Source organism: Stegodyphus dumicola, chromosome 3 (genome assembly GCF_044657685.1).
Source record: "Stegodyphus dumicola isolate Sdum_Otavi_A_Nest chromosome 3, ASM4465768v1".
Lineage (NCBI taxonomy): Eukaryota > Metazoa > Arthropoda > Arachnida > Araneae > Eresidae > Stegodyphus > Stegodyphus dumicola.
In genome coordinates this window covers 17106223-17130391 of record NC_140770.1, presented here as the reverse complement: position 1 = coordinate 17130391, position 24169 = coordinate 17106223, and the positions used below count along the sequence as shown (strand labels likewise).

Here is a 24169-nt window from a genome sequence, read left to right as displayed (position 1 = left end):
GATTAGATCAGATAAGAAAGCCTGGACAAGAATAAGCAAGTGGCGCCATCTGTTGATGAAACCAGAACTAAAACATAATTTCTTTAAAGGCCGAAGGCAAAGATAGATTGGAATCAGGATAGTTGACTAGAACAGAAAGATTTTTTGAATGTGAAATGTCTCTAGAAAATCCAGTGCTCCAATGGAAGATGTCTTTTGAATAATTTTGGCAGCAGAAAAATTGAAAGTGTGATTTTCGGACCAACAGTGTTGAGCAACAGAACTTCTGTTTGACTTCTGAATTAGTATTTGTTCGGCGTGTTATTGTGCTTTAACTTTTAGAACTTACTCATTCATAATTTGTGATACCGTCTGAAAAAATTGCATCATTTGAAGTCCACTGTTAGTGCTTTTTTATCTGTCGGCCAAAATGAAATAAATAGCATCGAAAATGTCACAGCTAATTTAAAAGTGAAACACATGATTTTATATTTCAGGGGAAAAAATAACCAGCATTTATGAATTACCATATTTATTATCACACGGAAGTTACTAATTTTTTAACTGTGACGGCATGTACCTTCGGATGTCCACCAGCTTAGCAAACGATCGCTGTAATTTCAAAAATTCGCTGCGTATACAAGGAAGCTTCATAACATGATGCACTGGCATAGATGGACATTTCTCGGCAAAGCTTAAGAAAATCTTTAATCCTCCTTCAGCTTCCTTTCACTGAATCTTCAATTATCTTGCTCTGAATATCATCTTCATTCTTTACCAGTACATTGCACGTCTAAACATTTCGACATTTTAAGAGAGCATGAAGCGAACATAATTGTCTACATGCACACAATACTACAAATCTTCTTCACTAATACTAACTTTATCTGAATATGTAACTAAATCATAAAAGTAGCAAAGCAACAATTCACTTTGGCCTGTTTCTCTTCTGTTTTGACCTGCTGAAACATGTTTTAAAACAAAGAGAATCTTCCTCTCTCGATTCGTCATGTATGAATATGAACATGGGCCACAATTTATGCCAACAACGACTTAAAGTAATGTTCTTTAGAGAATAGGATAAGAGCAAGCACATGGGTCCCACGCCATCACCATTGACAAAAATGGTATAGCGCACATGAACTAACCATCTAGATAACCTCACCCCTCCCCGAGGCCACACAAGTGTCAAGCCTCGGGCCATCATTGGGTTCTTTAAAGCTTACAATTGGTTACAACAAGTTACAGTTCTTGGTACATGAGATATTAATATTGTTAAGATTTGCTGTAGTTATATATGAGGTACTTGGTACTTGGTCATTTACAAACAATTTGAATTTTACAGGTTCGGGAGTGTAACAATACAGGGTGTTTATAAAGTCCCGGACCCATTTTGATGTTTAATAACTCATAAAATAATGAAGATACAGTGTCTCACAAAAGTGATGGGACACTTGTGCTTTACAAAGGGAAACTGTAATAAAATAAATTTAAAAAAATGTAAAAATTTTTTGTGGGTGTGTTTCATACTTAAATTTAGTAACAATTATTACATAACACACATTTTCTCAAAATATTAAAATATTAATTTAATAAAAATACAATTGTTTAAAACGGAGCAAAAAATGGCTCACATAAGTGATGGGACACCATTAGATACTACTACGTACTACAATAAAAGTATTTTTTGGGGTTTTTATTTTTACTCAAAAGCAATTGGCAATAATTTATAAAATCGTCTGCAGTATTTTTCTCCAGTTTGTTTTGGTATTTTTGTGTTTTTTAGCTCTGTGCAGCCATGAATGCTATACGAAAAGAAACTTTGCCTGAAATTCGAAAATTAGTTATTAATTTTCATATTGAACGTGGAAAATCTATTAGAGAAACTCCTAAAACAGTTAACTTGAGTCATTCAACAGTTTACAATATCATTAAACGATATAAAAAGAATCATATGATTCAAGATAAAAGAAGACCTGGTGGACCATCAAAGCTATCTAATGGAATAAAGCGAATTATCGTTCGAAATATTAAAAAAAATCCAAGAATGAGTGCTCCTAAAGTTGCTGCTGATTTACAAGCATTATATGGAGTAATTGTTAAACCTAAGACTATTAGAACAGTAATTCGATCTGCTGGATATCACGGTAGAGCAGCCATGAAAAAATTCTTCGTAAGTGAAAAGAATAGAAAACTCCGACTGGCTTTCGCAAAATCCAACATAAATAAGAATTCTGATTACTGGAATGAAGTTATATTTGCTGATGAGAGTAAATTTAATATATTTGGTTCTGACGGTAGAATCTTGTGGAGAAAACCCAGGGAAGAATTTCGAAAACAGACCTTGGTGCCAACAGTAAAACATGGTGGAGGAGGAGTTATGGTATGGAGGTGTATGTCGTCCACTGGAGTTGGTAATCTTGTTTTTATTGACAGTATAATGGATCAGTACAAGTATATTGACATTTTAAATCAAAATTTGAAATCTTCAGCCCGAAAACTGAACCTTCATAACGATTTTAAATTCTACCAGGACAATGACCCCACACCCACTGCTTTGAACATTAGACTCTGGCTGCTGTATAACTGTCCTGAAATAATAAAAACACCACCACAATCTCCAGACGTAAATCCCATAGAAAATATATGGCAAGAATTGGAATCAAGAATTCGCAAACACACCATTTCTTCAAAACAACAATTAAAATCGGTACTTCAAGAAGAATGGGGTAAAATCACTCCAGAAATAGCAAAAAAATTAGTCGAATCCATCCCAAGAAGATTAAATCATGTTTTAAAAGTAAAACAAATCCAACAAAATATGAAAACCTTTTAAAAAGTAAAATTTTTGGATAAATATTTGTTGGAAAAGTAAGTGTCCCATCACTTATGTGAGCCATTTTTTGCTCCGTTCTAAACAATTGTATTTTTATTAAATTAATATTTTAATATTTTGAGAAAATGTATGTTATGTAATAATTGTTACTAAATTTAAGTATGAAACACACCCACAAAAAATTTTTACATGTTTTTTTTAATTTATTTTACTACAGTTTCCTTTTGTAAAGCACAAGTGTCCCATCACTTTTGTAAGACACTGTATAAACAAACTTATGGCATTTATTGATGGAATAACATATATTTTTTTTTCAGGTTTGAATATCTTTACTTTTATAAATATCGTCTGCGTGTGTGGTTAAATTCAGATAATTTCATTTTCCAGTCTAAATATCTGTACTTTTATAAATATCGTCTGTTTATTAATTGCATTTTTCTCTCTTTTGTTTTTGGCAACTATTGCAATGTCATGTTTACTTTTGATGTGTTTGTTCTAGTACTTTTGTATGTGATGTCTTATTCGACCGGATATTAAGGAGAATGCATACACCGCAAGAGAAAGACCAGATTTTATGGTAGTTCATAGAAACGAAATCCATAATGCAAACACAGAGAAGTTGCAGAAGAATTTACCAAAAATATCCTCCATCCAAAAGCAGCATCTTGCGGTGGAAAAAGAATTTTCTAGAAACTGGAAGTATCGCAGATAAGAAATGCTCCGGACGTCCCTGCACAAGTGATTTTAATGTTGAGCGTGTTTATGGATTGGGCGAGGAGGTCCAATTCCTTGGCCACCCAGATCCCCTAATATAACGCCGCTGGACTTTTTCCTTTGGGGATTTGTAAAGAACAACGTTTACAGGAGGAGAGCGTCGAACATGGATGACCTAAAAGCCAGAATAACAACCGCCACAGCCTCTGTGGATGCCGATATGCTTGCCGGTACCTGGCGTGAAATTGAATATCGACTGGATCTTCTCCGTGCGACGAAGGGGGCACACGTGGAAGTTCATTGACAAGGGTCATGAAACTTTTTGAGTCTATCTAACCATTTATGTTATTAATTTGGTGCTACTTTGATAGACGGTTGCACGGATTTTTGGCGATTTACTTTGGCGCAATTGTTGGCGCGGTTTTTACAATCGTCAGCCATCTTGAAAAACGCCGTTTTTACGTTATTTTCCGCATAGTAAAGTATTTGAAACTTTAAAAAAATAAATATCGTTAAAAATAATGGATTAATTTTTTTGTTGAAAACGTTTTTTAAGATGGCAAGCAAATGTAAATAAATACATTTACTACGAGTATAAAATACTAAAGAAAGGTTAAATTATTACTTAAAGAATTACTTAAATTAACATTATTACATATAGCACAAATTAACATAAGTAGAATAAAAATGCCGCTATAAAAACATTGCGCCAACGTTTAATTGGATTAAAATATTACGTAAATTGAATATCGAATTAAAAACCATCATACCAACGTTCAAAAGAATTAAAATATTACTTAAATACTTTAAAATAAGTAAATAAGAACGCTTCGTACACTAGAGCTAAAATGACAGCAATTAGTTTATTTTTGGTAAAAAAGGAGGAATGTCTAATACTTTCTTACCGTTACAGCGATTATTTCTTCAAACTTGACCACAATACCATATACGGCCGTCCTCAGAATCGACTCTTCTAACGATCTTCATCTGTGATCTACATTTTCGCACTTCATTGAAGAAGCAATTAGCGAGGTTTCCTCCAAAAACTTAAAATAAATTTCCTCTGACTCTTGTAAGAATTTATAAATAAATCTTTGATTAGGAAAGCCAGGCTGGCAAAAATAAGGTCTCAAAGGACAATTTTTTGATTCCGATACCAATAATTCTTGGTACTTATCAAAAACAACATTCATCTTTGAAGGAGACATATTTGAAGGAATTCGAAGATGTGAATTAAATTTTAAAAGGGTGCGGTAAGGCACAAATTTTCAGCAACCTATCACGGAGCTGAATACAGCTCGTTAATACACAAATATTCTATAACCAATCAGAGAGCTGATTAACATCACGCCTAGAATTAAAATTATTTAAATAATCATACATAATAAAATCATTTAAAAAAAGAAATGCAAAATTAAATTGTATTTTAATATTTAACAGCCATAAATAAGGTTTAAAACATTAGATTAAATTTATAGACATTATAACCAATTACTTTTAAAGTAAGGTGACGTCATTGATTACATCATCCACAGCATAAAATTTCATAAAAAATCATAATACAATTTTTATTTCAAATAAAAATGCAAAATTAAATTGATTTTTAATATTTAGAAGCCATAAATAATATTTAAAACACGGAATTTATGCATAATAACACGCATTATTTTTTAAATAAAATGACAACAAAGTATCGGTTACCATAAATAACTTATCCAGCAATGGGTTTACCATAAGTCGTATTACTCGCCAAAAGAAAAATCGCCAAAATCCGTGCAACCGTCTACCAAAGTAGCACCATTAATTTTAATCTATCTTTATTATTTTATGAGTTATTAAACATCAAATGGGTCCGGGGCTTTATAAACACCCTGTACAGCTGTTACGTTGTCAGCAAGGGTTAAACACAAATTATTTAGAAAAATGAATACATGCTAACCTATATAACTCCACACCATTAACACTAACGTTAATCCATGACAAATACGAATACAAATACAAATATACAAATATACAAAAATACAAAGACAGATATAGAAACATTTATGAGAGTAAGTACTGTTAATTAAAATTGTAGGTACATTGCTTGAAAGAGTGTGGTGCAGTGTTATTGGTATATTAGTGATGTGTGGGAGCAGTCCGAATCAAAGTTTATAAGCAGTTCATTGGACTGCTTGCAACATGTAATTTCCGCTTGGCATTGGGAGAGTTGAGTAGTTTTGAACTTTTCAAGCAAGACGTAAAGTAAATCTGGCGTCTTTCAATGCAAAACTGTTTTCGAAAATCAAGGACATTTTTGTCAAAGTTGGCGTATCGACGGATAAAAAGGGATCCGTAGTTCGTCTAAAAATCCTGGATAATCCTTTGGCCCGTTGAGTGAATAAGGCGAAAATCAAGGACATTTTTGTCAAAGTTGGCGTATCGACGGATAAAAAGGGATCAGTAGTTCGTCTAAAAATCCTGGATAATCCTTTGGCCCGTTGAGTGAATAAGGCGAAAATCAAGGACATTTTTGTCAAAGTTGGCGTATCGACGGATAAAAAGGGATCAGTAGTTCGTCTAAAAATCCTGGATAATCCTTTGGCCCGTTGAGTGAATAAGACGAAAATCAAGGACATTTTTGTCAAAGTTGGCGTATCGACGGATAAAAAGGGATCAGTAGTTCGTCTAAAAATCCTGGATAATCCTTTGGCCCGTTGAGTGAATAAGGCGAAAATCAAGGACATTTTGTCAAAGTTGGCGTATCGACGGATAAAAAGGGATCAGTAGTTCGTCTAAAAATCCTGGATAATCCTTTGGCCCGTTGAGTGAATAAGACGAAAATCAAGGACATTTTTGTCAAAGTTGGCGTATCGACGGATAAAAAGGGATCAGTAGTTCGTCTAAAAATCCTGGATAATCCTTTGGCCCGTTGAGTGAATAAGGCGAAAATCAAGGACATTTTTGTCAAAGTTGGCGTATCGACGGATAAAAAGGGATCAGTAGTTCGTCTAAAAATCCTGGATAATCCTTTGGCCCGTTGAGTGAATAAGACGAAAATCAAGGACATTTTTGTCAAAGTTGGCGTATCGACGGATAAAAAGGGATCAGTAGTTCGTCTAAAAATCCTGGATAATCCTTTGGCCCGTTGAGTGAATAAGGCGAAAATCAAGGACATTTTGTCAAAGTTGGCGTATCGACACATAAAAAGGGATCCGTTGTTCGTCTAAAAATCCTGGATAATTCTTTGGCCCGTTGAGTGAATAAGGCTTGTGACGTTGGACAGCAGAAATATAACACAAATGTTTTGCAAATTTAAAACCTTCAGCATGATAGCCCAAGGCTGTAACTTTTTTTTTTCTGAAGTTCAGACTTTCAAAAAGGCTGTAATTTAGATATTATCAGTTAACTGAGTGCCAATTATAAGAGATTTTACTGTAATTAACAGTTAAAGTGAGCTAAAATATAAAGAGGTAAATGAAGGAAAAAATCTAAAAGATTTCACATTTTAACAGCCTACAAAAGGGTTTTTTAAGGTTTATACGCTCTCTCTGAGTTCGCAGTCTACTAATCTGCTGTTACCCACTATAACAGTAACAGGCTGATAATACTCAGCTTAAATAGCTCCACTTATTTTTCAAAACCATTTAACTTCCTAAAGGCACTAAATTTATTTATTTAAAAAAAAATTGAAAGCTTTCAGGTTTTATATTTCGCACAAAGGTGCCTTTTTTAACGCTTTGTGTGTTAACTTTATTTACTAAATATCATGTTCTTCGCACTTAAACGATAAAATTCAATTCATTCAATTCGCAAAATAATTTTAAAATGAGCATATTTTTAGAATTTCTGATACACAATCTCGCGCGCTAGAGATAATTTTTTTTCTCCTTCGTGGAGGGTTGCCATTGCTCGCTTTCAAATCTTTGCGTATTTTAATCAAAAACTCATATATGCTTTGCAAAATATGAAAAAAATAATAAAACAAATTCCAAATTCGGGCTTCCGTATGCCCATATTCGGGTGGAGACGTATGTTATTCAAAATTGGAAGACTCTGAGTGCCGTTGTTTTCTCGCAATACCAGAAGCATACATACATAATGCATATTCTTCATTATTTAATTTCTTTAAATATAATACAGGCCGATAATATTTGGTGGCAACAATTCGAAAAGTTATTCAGACTTTTTAAGTTTTCGGCGCAAAATGCCAAACGAAATTAATGACCCTTCTGGGCTAACGCCCTTTGGGCTAAAAACCTACAATTTGATCTTTAACAGGTTATTTGGCTTAAAATTTAAAAAGTTAATTATTCTGTAAGGGGTATGGCGCCTTGAGCCCAGGTACCCTCGTGTTTCACACCGCTTTACTACTGATGTGCCGGCTATATGAATACCCGGCTGTTGCACTTACTCCTGCTAACCTCGTTTTTTAGCTTTACAATTAAGTATTGTTTTCTTCGACCTTATACCATATGCAGTTCAATAGCAAAAACACAAAAATTTTATCCGCATAGCAGCATATGTTTAGAATTCCCAATTCAGTGTTAAATGTTGGCATAAATATTTCTATTTTTTCAGTTTTTTTTCCTTAGTTCATTGCATCTACAGTGGATGGACAAAAATATGGAAACACCTTGTGAAATGCATGTTTGAAAAGAAAGATTGATTTTAATGAAATATGTAGGTGGCGCTGGCGTTTTTGACTACTGACGCCACCTATACAACTTCGTAAATGTGCTAAACAGTTCAGTTGTTGTCGGAGTACTGTTATGTGAGGTTTTCATTGCATTATGTCAGAGTTAACAGACTTCGAACGTGCGCAAATTGTTGGAGCACGTATGGTAGGTGCTTCCGTAAGCAAGGTAGCCGAGGTGTTTAGTGTTTCAAGAGGTACTGTATCGAAGATATATTCCGCATATTTGAAAAGCGGAAAAACATCATCTGCTAAATCACAGCGCGGACGAAAGTGTGTCCCGAGTGATCGTGACAGACAATCATTAAAGGCAATTGTGACGAAAAATAAGAAGACCACAGCTGCAAAAGTTACTGCTGAAATGAATGTTGTGTTACCGAACCCTGTGAGTACCAAAACAATTAGAAGGGAGCTTCATAAACAGGGAATTGCTGGCCGTGCTGCAATTGAGAAGCCACTCATCAGTGATGCTAATGCCCGTAACAGGAAAAGGTGGTGTTTAAGTCATAAAGCCTGGACTATAGAGCAGTGGAAGCGAGTAATATGGTCTGACGAGTCTTCTTTCACATTGTTTCCCACTTCTGGCCGAGTTTACGTCTGGAGAACGCCATCTCAAGCCTGTAATACAGACTGCTTGTTGCCAAGAGTGAAACATGGCGGGGGTTCTGTTATGGTTTGGGCAGCCATATCGTGGTTCTCTGCTAGCCCCATGATAACTGTGTCAGGGCACATGACTGCCAAGACTTATGTGAACATTTTGGCTGATCAAGTTCATCCCATGGTACAAACATTGTTCCCCGATGGTGATGGTGTCTTCCAAGACGACAAAGCCCCTGTTCACACAGCTCACATTGTCCAGGACTGGTTTTCTGAGCACGAGGATCAGTTGTCCCATCTCCCCTGGCCACCACAGTCACCAGACCTAAATATTATCGAACCTTTGTGGTCTACATTGGAACTGAAAGTGCATTCTCGTTATCCACCGCCAACATCGTTATCTGAACTTGCCACCGTTTTGCAGGAAGAATGGTATAATATTCCCTTGGCAAACATACAGGAACTGTATTTATCCATTCCGAGAAGACTGCAAGCTGTTTTGGATGCCAACGGGTTTCCTACACCATATTAAGCAAAGAAACATGTTTTTTTAAAGGTGTTTCCATATTTTTGTCCAACCCCTGTATATGTTCAGTTTTCTTAGTAAGATGACTTACAAAACTTTTGGTACTATTCCTTTCGTTGGAGCCAGAGTGGTCGCCAATGTTCTGCTGAATTCGCCAAGAGATTGGTTTTTATTAAATCGCCAATGTTTACTTCTAAATTCGTTATAATGTTAATCTTTTCAAGAAAAAGTAAAAGAATGCCTTTTGAAAATTGCCAACGAGAATACAAATTCTAAAGATTTGTAACGGCCACTTGCGGTTTTATTATTACTGTATTTCGCATGGATTTAAAAGCTTGTGTCTTGCCTAATGATAGAACATCTTCCATATAATTTCTTCAGCAATGAGGAATTAGTCAGTCTGAAAAAAAATACACTAAAAACCATAAAATGATTTTTTTTTTCTGATTTCTTTGGCAAATTGTTTAATTTGCATTAAAAATTTCTAATTTTACGAATGTCTGTTACGTTATTCTTTCCCTTGGATAGTTCTTGAACTTAACTGTATCGTAAATATTTTGGCGATTATTTTTCTGCTTCGAATATTTTATTTTCGCAAATCGTCAGCTTTTGGCGATATCTGAATCCGATAACAGAACACTGCCAAACTCTTTCTTTTTTTTTTTTTTTTTTTTTTTGTATTAACGGTTTACGTGCTAACTAACTTTATTTATAAAATATCATGTACATGAATTGACTTACGCCACATGAATTGAATTCAGAAATTACAAAATATTCAGAAACAACATATTTCTAGAATTTCCAACAGATAGCCTGGCGCGGCGATAAAAATATTTTATTCCGTGCAGTATTTATTACCACTGCTCTCTTTCGAATCGTTGAGTTAGTCTAAAGTTTTACAAAGTATGTAATAAATATATAATAAAATATATAACGTCATTCTATGAAAATATTGAATATTTTTAATAAGAATAAATACATTATTATTATTTACATCAATTCGATTCAAAAGCAAGGAACGAATATTCTTGAAACCTGCAATTATTGTGTACAAATAGCTCGTTTTGTTAATCTACAATAGAGAGATTCAATATTGTTGCGTTTTTTTTCTTTTCTGACACCAGTTGTTACGTTATTTTCTTCCTTCACGTTCGTACGGGGTTTGTAGATTTGGAGTGAATAACGACGACGCTTTATGAAGTATCAAAACACACTTTACTTAGCCAATATTAATCAAGAGAGCTCCAAAATCACTTTTACAGTCGTCGAACTGTTATAAACACGCTGACACGTTCAGCGACACAGCCTTCACACTGTCAGGCAATAGCGGTGGAGACAGCTTCCTGCAAAGCACCAGAGTACAGCTCCCGACTTTGCTTGGTCGTTCTCGGAGCTCCACGTACTCTCGAGACTCTCCACGCTACAACTCGCGATGCACTCGACTACACACGAGCACAGCTGCCGACTCTTCGGTTCAGTCGTTCCCGGAGCTCAACACGCTCTCTCGACGATGCACTAACCGCGATACACTAACAGACTTCTTCGGTGCACTCTACGACCCACTCGGCGCTCGCTGCCCGGCTGTCAACTCGATCGACTCCGCACGGACTGACTCGCTAGACGAGACACACACTGACTGCAGACCAGCAGGGTTTATATAGCTTTCGGCTTGTGTTCGAGAACATTCTGGTACCGGTAAGAATTTGTTCCAGAAGGTTCTCCATCCGCCCATGGTATATCGCCAATTTTGTCGCCAAACGTCGCCAAATGTGGCAACCCTAAAACTGCTTTGCGGGGAAGCTATCTCACCGGGCTTGTACATTTCGTAAGAATATGAAAGATGCCCATTGGCAATAGACTCGAATGAAAAGTGAAACGACGCATTTATAATGATTCGACGCAAAATCCTGTCTCAACACTAACAGCCCTTTTGAAGTGATAAACAAATTAAGATAAATTATTGACCAAATGGCTGAATAATTAACTGAAATACCACAGCACATCTTATGGGCCTTTATCTAGAATTATGATTTTTGTAAAAACCTGAGTAATATCGGAATCAGTCTGTGATGAATTCCGGCTGATTTAAGTTCAACTGCTTTCAGTTTCAACTGCCAGGGAAAGTAAATTTACAAGTTTTATCTAAACACAAAGTAACGCGTTTTTTCTAATTTGGCAGAGAAAAAAACATTTCGAGCATCCACTGAGACTGCAGGTGCTTCATGTGAATGTTAACGTCTATGCGCTATGCCTCATAAAGTTGCGTTTCTTATTTTTTTAATGATACTATAAGCACCATAAGGATGCTAATCTTATATTTAACGTTCCTGCATGCATCATGAGATGTTTAATGTTTCTTGCTATTGTTAGTTTATTTTTCAAGTTTTATTATATTAATAAAAGCAAAGAACAAAAATGTTTTAAGGGTGTTCTACGAGAAGAGATTTCATCCAGTTAAATAACTATATTACAATTCACTTGATTCCGAGATGTACTAAAAAAAACTATTTCATTAACATAAATCTTTAGAGATTATATTTTAATGCTTTTACTAGGTTGAAGTTCTTTAAGGAAAATAAATCTCCTTTTTTACTATATATAAAAAGGGTATTATTATTACTACTAACCTAATAATCGCACTGACCATAAAATATAAATAGAATTAGCTTCAAATTTATCTACGGTATTTAATAGGTTTTCAGACTGAATTCATAAAAAAAATTCAACATCTGATTGAAAATTCTTTATCACCTTTAAGCCTGTGACAAATAGTCTTAAATAGTCTTTTTACTTTTCTTGAGATTTTCTAGTATTTGGTGTATTTAATTATGGCAAAGCACACTAGGGCTATCTGCCTAAGGGGAGGGATGCCTTTCGTGGAGGACTTTTTAAGGGAAACTGGCTCGTATACACGTTACACATGGGGAAAACCACGAAAACACCCATGCAGCCAGCCCGTTCGCGGGATTCGAACCTCGGACCGAACTACCAGTGTTCAGCGACTTTACCGCTCGGCCGCTGGTGGGCCTGAGATTTTCTAATAAGATCCATTCTGTTATCGGGACCGGAGTTGTCGCCAAATGTTTTTCTAAACTCGCCAAGAGAAATAGTTCATATTGATGACGCCAATGTTCCCTTTTTTAAAAAAGTAAAAGAATGCCTTTCCAAAATTTGCAACGAGAATGTAAATTCTAAAAATGAAACGCTCACTTGTGTTTTTATCATGATTGTATTTATCATGGATTATGAAATTTGGGACTTGCCTAATGATGAAACATCTTCCATACAATTTCTTCAAGAAAGAGAAATTATTTACTTTGCAAGAAAGTGCACGAAAATCTATAAAAGATTTTTTTTTTCCAGATTCCATTGGCAAGTTGTTTAATTTGCAATAAAAATGTCTAATATGATCATCTGTTATCTTATTTTTTTCCTTGGATTCTTCTCGAACTTAACCGTATCGTAAATAATTTTGGCGATTATTTTAATGCTTAAAAGTTTTCGCCAAATCGTCTGCTTTTGGCGATATATGAATCCGATTCCGATAACAGAATAGTACCGAAAATTCTTTATCACTGTTAAGCCTCCCATAAATAATCTTTCCACACTTCTTGTGATTTCAATTAACAAAAGAAAGTATTCTGTAAGCAACAAAGCAGATGAGTAATAAATAAGGTTAGTAACAGCTTCGCTTGGCAAAATATAATTGCTTTGTGATATGCTAACGTGCATGCTAACGGAAACATTTTTTTCTCGTTTCCCAGGTTTTCGATCTTCAACAAAAGGATATTACGGGCAATCTCGCATTAAAAAAACTACATTTAAACAGCTTTTTGTTTTTAAATGAATGATATTTTAAAGACAAGTTTATATATGGTAGGAAGGGCAACTGAAAATATTTATCTCCTATCTTTTTTTGACGTGCTGTATAAAATGCTGCGTACTTGATCTTCGTTACTTAATTTATTGTTTACAACATAGTTTTTTTATTTCATGCAGTATTCAAGAAATAACTATTATAAAAAAGTTTTTGTCAATTCCTACAATTCCTACAAGTTCCTTTTGTCAACAAAGAAATTTTTATTTTAGTTACTTTTTATTAACATTTTTTCGTTTCTAATTTATGAAGCTAATAGTGGTCTATAATTTCTCATTCTAACCATCTCTTATAATGCTTTTCCAGTGATTTTCGAGCATCCCAGTTTTTCAATTAATATTCCACCTAATAATTTCATACGACTCAAGGCGACATATATTTGAACTGCTGCGAAGAGTTTTCATCCGAGATATATTACTGCATAATCTACAGTGCTACAGTGCTTACTGCATAATCTACAGTGCTACAGTGCTTACTGCATAATCTACAGTACCTCGCAACTTTCTTTGCGAAGCGATGAGACACTAATATCCGCTTCATCCAACTCTATAAAACTACAGTTCTTTAATTCCATACACTTTAAAAATCTTTAGAACTCTGTCTTCTGTTGCCACTTATTTTTGCTAAATATTACAATCCCATTTATCACATTCATGTACTATTATTTATAAGTTGGGTACTATTCGGTTTCGAGGGCCGTAAAAAATCGCCAAACTATTGTCGATGCCAATGCTGCCAAAAATAATTGCGGCAACCCTAATAATTGCGGCAAGAAAGGAAGTATAATAGTAAATAACTATTTAAGATTCATGTTTTAATTCAGATGAAAGGTTAATTTGATATAATACTTTTTTATTATTATAATTTATATGAAAAAGGCTAAACATGACTGAATGGAAGCATAAGAGTCAATAACTATTTCAGATCATTATTATAATTTATATAAAAATTGCTAAACATTACGGAATGGATGCCTGCATCGCTATTTCGCTACCGACTTATCGCTAAGTTGTTATAAAATTAATTTTTATAGCAGGTGAGAATTCCTAATAAACGATCATATAAGTCTTTAATATATTTAATTAAAAACAGCATATCTTTAGTTCCGATAAGCAGGAATAAATAAGTAGGAATTGACTTCAATGTGTAAAAAAACTGTATTAACATCAAGTGGTATCTGAACTTGATGAATAAAAAGTATTTTATTAACGATTGAAAAGTTGAACAAGATATAGGGAGAGTGTGAGCTAATAGTAGCAATTTAAAAAGACAGAAGAATTTAAGTAATTAACACGCACTAGAAACTGCAGTCTCCTTTGACAGTAATATAAATAATTTAGACGTATTAAGAGCAACAAATGAAATTCACAAGTAATTAATATTAATTATGATATTCTGGAAAATCTGGAAAAATAAATTTGTACGGGAATATTCTTCTTCCTTGCTTGTTCTGACTATTTTTCAACATAACATATGTTACCGTGAAAGACCGAAATTGGAGAATGTCGACTTTCACCGGAGAATATCAACATTCACAAAATACGTCGGTGAAAGACCGAATATTTCACTACATTCTTGCATATTCGGACCCTCACCGGTGTATGTCGACAATCACAGATATGCTCTGGTGAAAGTCGAAAAGAGAGGTCATAAAGTGCCATAATAGTTTAAGTTGTTGCAATAAATAAGATTTGAATCACATAATTTTGTAAGTTTTTTATGACTGTTATTTTATTTTCTCATTTAGAATGTACTGTATAATTGAGTTTTTAACTTCTATTATTTTCCTTTCTCATTTTAAATGTATTGTGTGTTTTAGGTTTTCATGTTCTTAAGTTCTTATTTCAAGTTTCTAGTGCGTTTATTCGCGAATGAATGACGGAGAAGAAAATATAATATTGTTATATGTCCAACATTCACCATTAGTACATGGTGAATATCGACATTGACCGGTGTAAGTCAGAAATAAGAGTATTTGGAAAATATTTCGGACATACACCAAGAGACTATGTGAATGTTGACATTCACCGGTGAAAGTCGACATTCTCCAGATTTCGGTGTTTCACCGTAACATATATATATAATCATCATTAATTCTTTCGAGCATATTACGCCACCCAACCAACTTAAATTGTTTTATATAAATATTTCGTAACTTATTTAAATGCAGAACAAAAGGATTGACATTTTAAGTACGTCTGAGTTTTAATGCAATTCTATATTCAACAGAAAATATTTGTTACTAAAAATTGCATTTCAAAAATCCTAATTCTATGGTTCCGCTCAAATCCTGGGCTAACTTCCAGAAACTTCAATTTCTTTTATTCTTCCAATCCCTATTTTGCCCCATAAAGTGTTTTCCAGACACTTAAAAATGGCCAAACAAACTGATGTCTGTGTTTATTTCTTTTGAAATATTGAATGCATGTTTGTCTTATAAGATTTGTTTAAAATACACCCACTAGAATTCCATCCTAAAATATGATATACCCATAAACAGAAATTATCCTCTAAGCAATAAATTTTTAACTTATTTTTTATACTTCCCAATGCTTGATGCTAATGCATTTTTCTGTGGAATCATTTATGCCTAAAATAAAATAATAAAGAAAGTGAAATACTGATTAGAGTTTTTTCATATTAATTTTAAACTTAGTTCCTAAATTAAATGCAGCTTTAATAACGTTAAAATTATGCAACATCTGCTCGTTAAGTTGCCAAAGTAATTCAAGAGAGTACAGTCAAGTTCTAGTTAACCGAAATTCAGAGTTCCCCCATTTCGATTATCCAGAATCACTTTTAGTTCTGGTGAAATAAAATTAAGCTTTTAATTTTTCTTCGTTAATTTAAATAATAGAGAAACAAAAATTCCGCTCATAACATGCTTTCGCTCTTAACACAATGAGTAAATTTCAGAAACCCTCATATAGCAGGGCAATACGGTTTCATTCTAGTGCCTTAATGAATATCTCTAAACCTTCTTCATAACACCTTCTATGCATTCTTATTTATTTCGATAACAAGATTTTTATTCTGAACAGTTACAAAATTACGTTAGTACGTATTAAGCTATCGTATACATTTGTTAGTGTGTATTGCAAGCAAAAATTAAATGAATTACGGAAATACCTGCGCTCTTTCATAGCGAAATTCTTTTGAAATTGATTCGTGCTTATCATTTATACAATCTTCTTGTACTCCGAGTGTTCAGTTTGTAGACTGCGTAAATTGCGCAGTTATGATTTTGGAAAAAAGAATTTAAAAAAAACTTCCCTGGTGTGTGTTATTTTAGCTTAGTTGATTAATTAGTTTTATCGTTTCTAGAAGTAATTACTGCCAAATTGTATTTTAGTCCCAACTTATGCCTAAAAGCGTCGAAACTACTTTGAAAAGAAAATTTATTTCTTTGGAAATGAAAATACAAATCTGAAGGGGGCTCATGCACCTTAAACCCCTCACGATCTTCGAATATGTGAATGTTGCAAGAATTGGGATATTTTATTTCTTTTAAAAGCAATTACTTCCAACCTTTTACAGCTGACTACATAATATAGCTGCTTTGGAAACTAGTAACCAGTAAGTTTGTGTTGCCACAAATATTTTTGTAATTTAATCCTCTTTGTGGCAAAATGTTTCGCCATGTTTCCACCTTGCGTGCATGATATTTTAAAAATGGCTAATGGTACAGACTTGAGATTGGATGGAATTCTTTATATGGGCACTATTTTCTAGCTGAACCAGAAATATGATAAATATTTTAATACTGAAAAATTTTATGGACGTAAACATTACAAAATTTTTAAATAAAATACATTTTATAAACTCAACTCCAAATAAAATAAAAATTTAACATGAAATTTTTAGAATTTTAGGTTCACAGTAGTTTCCAAATGTTACAAAAGCTATATATTAAATAGGTGATTAGCCCACCAGCGGCCGAGCGGTAAAGATGCTGAACACTGGTAGTTCGGTCTGAGGTTCGAATCCCGCGAACGGGTTGGCTGCATGGGTGTTTTCGTGGTTTTCCCCATGTGTAACGTGTATACGAGCCAGTTTCCCTTAGAAAGTCCTCCACGAAAGGCATCCCTCCCTTTAGGCAGGTGACAGGTGACGGAGGACGGGGACGCCTGAAGTTTAACAGAGGTTAACAGGCATATGTCCCGCGTCCTCCCCTGGAGTTTATTTAATAGTTATAAGTGTGGATACATGGCCATACAGGGGCAACTGTTTAACATCTGGCATTTGAATTAACATACAGGCACGGTAAAAAAAAAAAAAAAAAAAAAAAAAAAAAAAAAAAAAACACTTAGTAGGTTATAACAAAAGAAGAAAATTAAACACCTAAAAATGGTGTTCAATTCTCTTCTGCTCCCCATGCAGTCAGAGATTAGATGGTAGATCATTAGAGTGCATATGTCAGTGCAAGTAATGCATGTAAGCCCTATTACTCTGGTTGACAGAGGTCCTGGCCATATGCTGCAATGGTGGTTATTATTTTGCAGATTTTATTTATGGCCGCTCTGTTTTTGGCTAGGAACTTGTGAAATGCTGAGATATTGGCTGGTATCGGGAAGTGGAACTGTTCCGTGAGTGGGCACTGAAAGATATAATGGTCCCTCCCTTTAGGCAGGTGACAGGTGACGGAGGACGGGGACGCCTGGTGTTTAACAGAGGTAAACAGGCATATGTCCCGCGCCCTCCCCTATCTACCGGAGGTTTATTGAGATCTTAAAAGATTTATTACATTGCCATACAGGGGCAGATGAGAGATACATTGGCTATTTATATTGTATTACAGATTTAGGTTTGCAAGGTATACGTTACATAACATACTGGTTACACATTTAAGAAAAAAAAAAAAAAAAAGAAAGAAAGAAAAAGAAAAAAAAATATTAACATAACACATACATGACATGACACATAAATACTATTAATAAAGAAGGTACATGCGCTTAGCAGAAGGAAGATACTGTATTTCCTTAGATGCAGAGGAGTACTTACATTCACTTAAGACCCTGAATTAGTGGGGTTGGCATAGGTCTTGCCCCAGGGCGGTTATCTGGCTGATTATTCTGCAGATGGTATTCACTGTGTCTTTGTTATTAACGATGAATCGTTTGAAGGCTATTTGGTTGTCTGCTGGCAAGTGGAGGTGATTATCCTCCGTGAGCGGGCATTCAAAGATGTAATGGTCTGGAGTTCCGAGCGACCCACAGACGCACAAGCCTGTATGAGAGATACCAAATCGCTCAAAATAGGTGGAAAAAGGCCCGTGCCCCGAGATGTAATTAGTGATGGCCTCCCTTTAGGCAGATAGCCCTCGTGTGCTTTGCCATAATTAAATACACCAAAATAAATAGGGGATTAAATTATGCAACAGGATATTTTAAACTGTGCGCGCAAGGTGGAAACACGACGAAAAATGTTATCACAAAGCGGATTAAATTATAAAAATATTTGTGGCAACACAAACTTTCTGATGACTATTTTAGAACGCAGCTATATTATGTAGTCAGCTGTAAAATGTTGGAAGTAATTGCTTTCAAAATAAATAAGTTATCCTAATTCTTGCAACAGTAACCTATTCGAAGATCTTATGGGTTTTAATGAGTCCCCTTAAATCGTTTGGTAAAAGGAGAAAGACATCTGACGTTGCAAACATCGAAATTTTAATGTGGTTATAATGAGAACCATTTAAGGAATATTTTGTTTTTAAATTTTTCGGAGTTTCGTTGCATTGTACTCTCGTACAATACGGTTTCATATAATAACGTTATTTTCTAGGAACCTATACCTATCGTGTTTTCCTGTATATGAACATTTCAATAGTATGTCTTATGAACATATTAAAATGCTTTTGATGAATATGTAAACAAAGTTAATTAGTCTGAAATGTTTGACAATGCAAGCCCACAAATATTTGTTAAGAAGAAATTAAACAAAATTTTACATTTTTACCTGCGCAAACTTTGTTGAAATAAAATACAGTAATCGAAATAATATATTTTCGCCATTGCCATTCGCTAAATACAAATTAGTCCTACAGTAAAACCACAATCGAATTATTCATATTTTCCTGTTACCAAGACGGGCAATAGTCCTAACAAGTTAGAATATTCTAGAGTTCTACACTATTTCTGCCTCCTAATATTTACATATTCTACTAAAATTACATTTTGAAAATTAGATAGTAAAATATTCTTGTAATATGATTAAGCAATAAGACAATACAACATACTAACATTATTTAAAACAGACCATGCGATAAATTAATATTTCAAACAAACTATTCGCTTTATACGGCCATGATGTCCATCTTTGATTATGTACACTTCCAGAAATCCTCAAACTTTGAACTAATAAAAGTTCTGTTTTCAGTATTAACTAAAATAACATGTCGAAGAACTAACATTAAAAATATTGTAGCAATTAAAAATCAAACGTAAATATGTTTACTCTCGCTTAGAATTCCAAAATCAGTAAAAAATTAATTTTTAAAATATCATCCTTATTGTTAATGAATCATAACATATCGCGAATGGCTGAATTAAACAAAAATTGTAATATCAAGTATTTCGTAATATAGATTGCTTTATCTGAAACATTGCTAAAATTTAAATGTTATAATAACCTTACACGTAAATAACACCACAATTTAAACATAAGTAACAGGTAAATTTATTTAAAACATAGTCTTAATCAAATGAAATCAACATCTCTAAATACTTCTAACAAAGATATTCCATATATCTAATCACTTTCATTACTGCTTAGATAGAATGATTTTGTTAGAATATTTCTGAAGAAAAATTAAATACGAGATAATTAAAAGGGCAGTTTGCTTTCGTAATCTATACTAAATCTTTTTAATTACTTTGCTTCAACTAAAATCTCTTACTGATTCGGCATTTTCATAATTTCATGAATTTAATTTCATTTAATAGTCTTACATTGAATACAGTTACTTTTACTTTGTAAAAGAAATATTAGGTACTTTTCCGTTTCGCCGGCGCAAATCTCGCCAAGCAGACTTTATTGGCGACAACATACAGTATACACATAAAAAATATTTAAAAATTTTTAGTTCTAAGAAATCTTTTTTTGAAGGCATAAACATTTTAATATCGCTTAAAACTTTATAAAAAGCCAATAAAAAGACAATAAATTTGTAAAAAGACATTAATTTAAGAATTTACTATGCTTTCATGGTTCAACATCCTAATTCCCCGGTTCATATCACGTGACCCCAAGCGATCTCATCTCACGTAAACTACTCTAGAAAAATCTAATGCTCTGAGTAATTAAGTTAAATCTTAATTTCAAGTTAAATTTTAATTTGAAACACAAGTTTAAATGCAAGAAACATTTCAATGCGTACGAATAGCTCACTCAGAAATTATGTAAAACTGCAGTGCTTTACTTCGCTAATGCATTCTTATTAGAATTGATGAATTTAACCCTTGACTTTCCTTTTCTATATTTTCGGCTTCGGGTAAGCGCTGTGATTGCATCCTAATTGACTTAATTACCGAAAATGGCCTTAGACATAAAACTGAACTATCTAATAAAAATTCTATGTAATTATATGCCAGTATTGAAAGAAACAATCTGATAAGAAAAAGCTGCGACTTGTTTCGAAAATGAGGCGTAAAAGGTTACCAGCGAGAATATTCCGTTTGGCATCGGTTGTACCATTATTGGCGACTTTATCGCTTCCGCCGGCAAAACGGAAAAGTACCTAATATTATTGTTTTCTTTAAATAATTTGTTTTGTTTCAATAAAATAAAATGTTTCCTTCAGAGTAGAACTCCAAGCTTCTTTTCGTATTCCTTTGAAAAATAATACATCACTTGCCAAGTTACTTTTAATATTCTATTTATTACCAAATTAAACAAATTGTTATTCTAATTCGCATTTGAATCTGAGTTGAATTAATTCTATTTATGTAAAAGTACATTTTGTAGACAATTTTCTTCTTTAAATGTAAAAGAAATAATATAATTTAGGTACATGATATTTATATAAAGTTTTTTCTGCTGACAATTAAAATATCAACGTGAAATTGTGATCTAATTCAACTGCGCTTTAAAGAACTTCGTAGTAATAATTTTTTTTCTTTAGCAGTTGGTCTCGGTTTTCAGTAGCTTTAAAAATCTGCGTTATTTATCTGGCACTATCAATCAAATCTGAAGCACCTGTAATACATCTTTAAACCATTTAATCGATATGTTTAAAATCACAATACTTTTAAATAACTAATAATTTTTTCCATGTTAAAGATCTTTCCCTGTTCCTGGGAGGAGAAAATTCTGTATTCGAGTTTCTCTACTTAAGGTAGAAGAAAATATTTAAAAGAACTTTTTTCAGACTGTTCTTTTTTAAAATATTGCCTGTTTATACATTATTACAAAACGCAGTAGAAAAGTGTTGCAAAGTTTCTTTCATCATCTTGAAGTTAAAGTATTAATTTTTGTCATACGTTTTAAAATCTTGCATCTCATTTTTTTTTTTTAAATTTTATCCTAAAAATGTAATTTTTCTTATTTATAATAAACAGTTCAGCAGTTATCCACTCGATAATGCTATATTTATTTTCATGAAATTTAGGACATTAAAACAGAGTTGGTATATTTCGTGAAAATTGAATTCTATCAAATTGTATTTCTGACTCTTTTTAAGTACCGTCAGAACTCATAGTTTTAAACAACCTTCGTTTTTTAATATCAATCATCATTTAGTAAAAATTTAAAACTTACTTTCTAAAAAAAATTTTTAAAGAAAAACTCCATGAAAGTTATAATTCAAAGAGAAAATATTTGAATCAAATTATTATTTTTCAATTATTTAATAGCCTTAGTATAATACTTTAGGATACAATTATTTAAATCAAACCCCATTTTACTTACCACAAATTCTGTTCTATCAGCTTTCAAGAGCATAATATTGAAAGTAACTATCGTAACTATTGAAAGTAACCATGAAAGTAACTATTTAATTCACGCTTGTTTACAGAGAATCACATTTTGAATTTATTATTTTAAAAATAATTCTGCATAAAAAGAAGCTAAAATTTTTACAAATACAGAAATTCATCGAAAACAAACATTTAAATAATAAACTGTACATAAAACAAAAAAAAAATTTTTTAAAATAGGATAGGCTTTCTAAAAAATTTTTTTAACTTTTTTTTTTTATTTTTATGAAAGCATTTTTAAATGCTCACATTTCGTTAAACACATATTACTCACCTCCGGGAATCCTGCCATAAAATGTTTTATCTGCACAATTTCTAAGAAATAAATAACATTTTGGTGTGGAACAATGCATTATATACAAAATGTTTAGAATAACATAAGCTCAACAAATATACACGAAAGTTACATTAATAAATAGTATAATAATTATTCTAATGATGGTTGAATATCAACATACAAAGTTAACATAATTCAATAATTTTAGGTATATTTATTTACAGAACATTACGTGCATTACTAAAAGTAAGATACGTTTAGAACAATTATCAATTTTTTAACTTATAAAACATTTTCTTTGTGAATATATCTGAAAACTGTTTGCCAAATCCTGAAAGCTAAAAATTATAATTTGAAATAATAAAACGATTCTTAACAATAGTAATTAAGCCAATAGCATATAAAAATTGAAACATTTAGAATAATTAATCAGAACTATATAAAAGATGCGCACGGAAATGACGCATCAAAGTCACTTAACGCTTTTGTTAATAAACATCTGTTCAATTTTTTTCTGTTCAAAAACTCTTAGCTGTGAAATGCTCTTTCATTTATAAAATTAAACACGATTTCTTACCTGAACGATTAAAAGCGAAGCTCATTTCTAAAAACAGCATTCCGAGAAGGATAAAAAAGTGCATTATCACAGTTTTTTAGTATTCTATTATCTCAAAAGTAATCCAAAGTATAAAAAAAAATTTCACTCGACCAACTTAGAGTAAAATTTTTTAAATTAATCCTTGACGAATTTAATTAATACACGACACCAGCGTTTTGTCCAGAAATAATGCGCAAAATGTGCCTCTCTTATCTTTTATCTTCCGGCAACGCAAGAACTTTTTCCCGTCTCTTGGATCGGTTGAAGCGCGATGGACAAACTGCGGGACGAAACTCCTGCCGATGTGCGACCAGTATCTCAACACCAGAGAGCGCTGAAGTAGGGAAGATGCTCACGGTAGTAAAGTTTCACGGAGCATGATTCCTTGAAAAGTTTATTTTGCCATCTCCGCCGGTGGTTGAGTTTAATCTGTCTTTCGTAATAGAGGAAAGATTATTATCTCCCAGCTTAATATCATTATAGAGAAAGGCCAAGCATAAGCTTTTCTTTATCATTGATGGATAGTTGCGGACAAAAATGAGGTAGTGTTTATCTTAAGACATCTATACGACGATAAACACTTTTATTTTTCGCTACTAAAACTGTTTTGCGAAACTACCTTAACACTGATAAGATTGTAGAGACATTAGGATTTTTTGGAAGCAGGAAAGATGAAAAATTAGCAATCGCCTTCGCAGGGATTCGAACCACGAAACATAACGGCCTGGCGTGCAGAACAACTACACCACGAAGGCACGCTGAGAAAGCGGGAGATATACCTTATAAGATAATGAAATTGAACTAAAACACAGATCAAAATCTACCTTAACAGTGATAGGATTGTAGAGACATTAGGATTTTTTGGAAGCAGGAAAGATGAAAAATTAGCAATCGCCTTCGCAGGGATTCGAACTACGAAACATAACGGCCTGGCGTGCAGAACCACTACACCACGAAGGCACGCTGAGAAAGCGGGAGATATACCTTATAAGATAATGAAATTGAACTAAAACACAGATCAAAATCTACCTTAACAGTGATAGGATTGTAGAGACATTAGGATTTTTTGGAAGCAGGAAAGATGAAAAATTAGCAATCGCCTTCGCCGGGATTCG

General features: G+C 33.3%; 1 protein-coding gene across 1 annotated transcript in view; it reads right to left on the bottom strand.

Moving 5' to 3' along the window:
• The window catches only part of LOC118183731 (neuronal acetylcholine receptor subunit alpha-2-like), a 938599-nt gene extending 915306 nt beyond the window's left edge, over positions 1–23293 (bottom strand). Inside the window, exon 1 of the mRNA XM_085812610.1 lies at positions 23034–23293. Within this exon, the coding sequence (XP_085668736.1) occupies positions 23034–23097 (64 nt within the window). The 5' untranslated portion in view covers positions 23098–23293. The remainder of the gene's footprint in view (positions 1–23033) is intronic.
• Between the last annotated feature and the right edge of the window lie 876 nt (positions 23294–24169).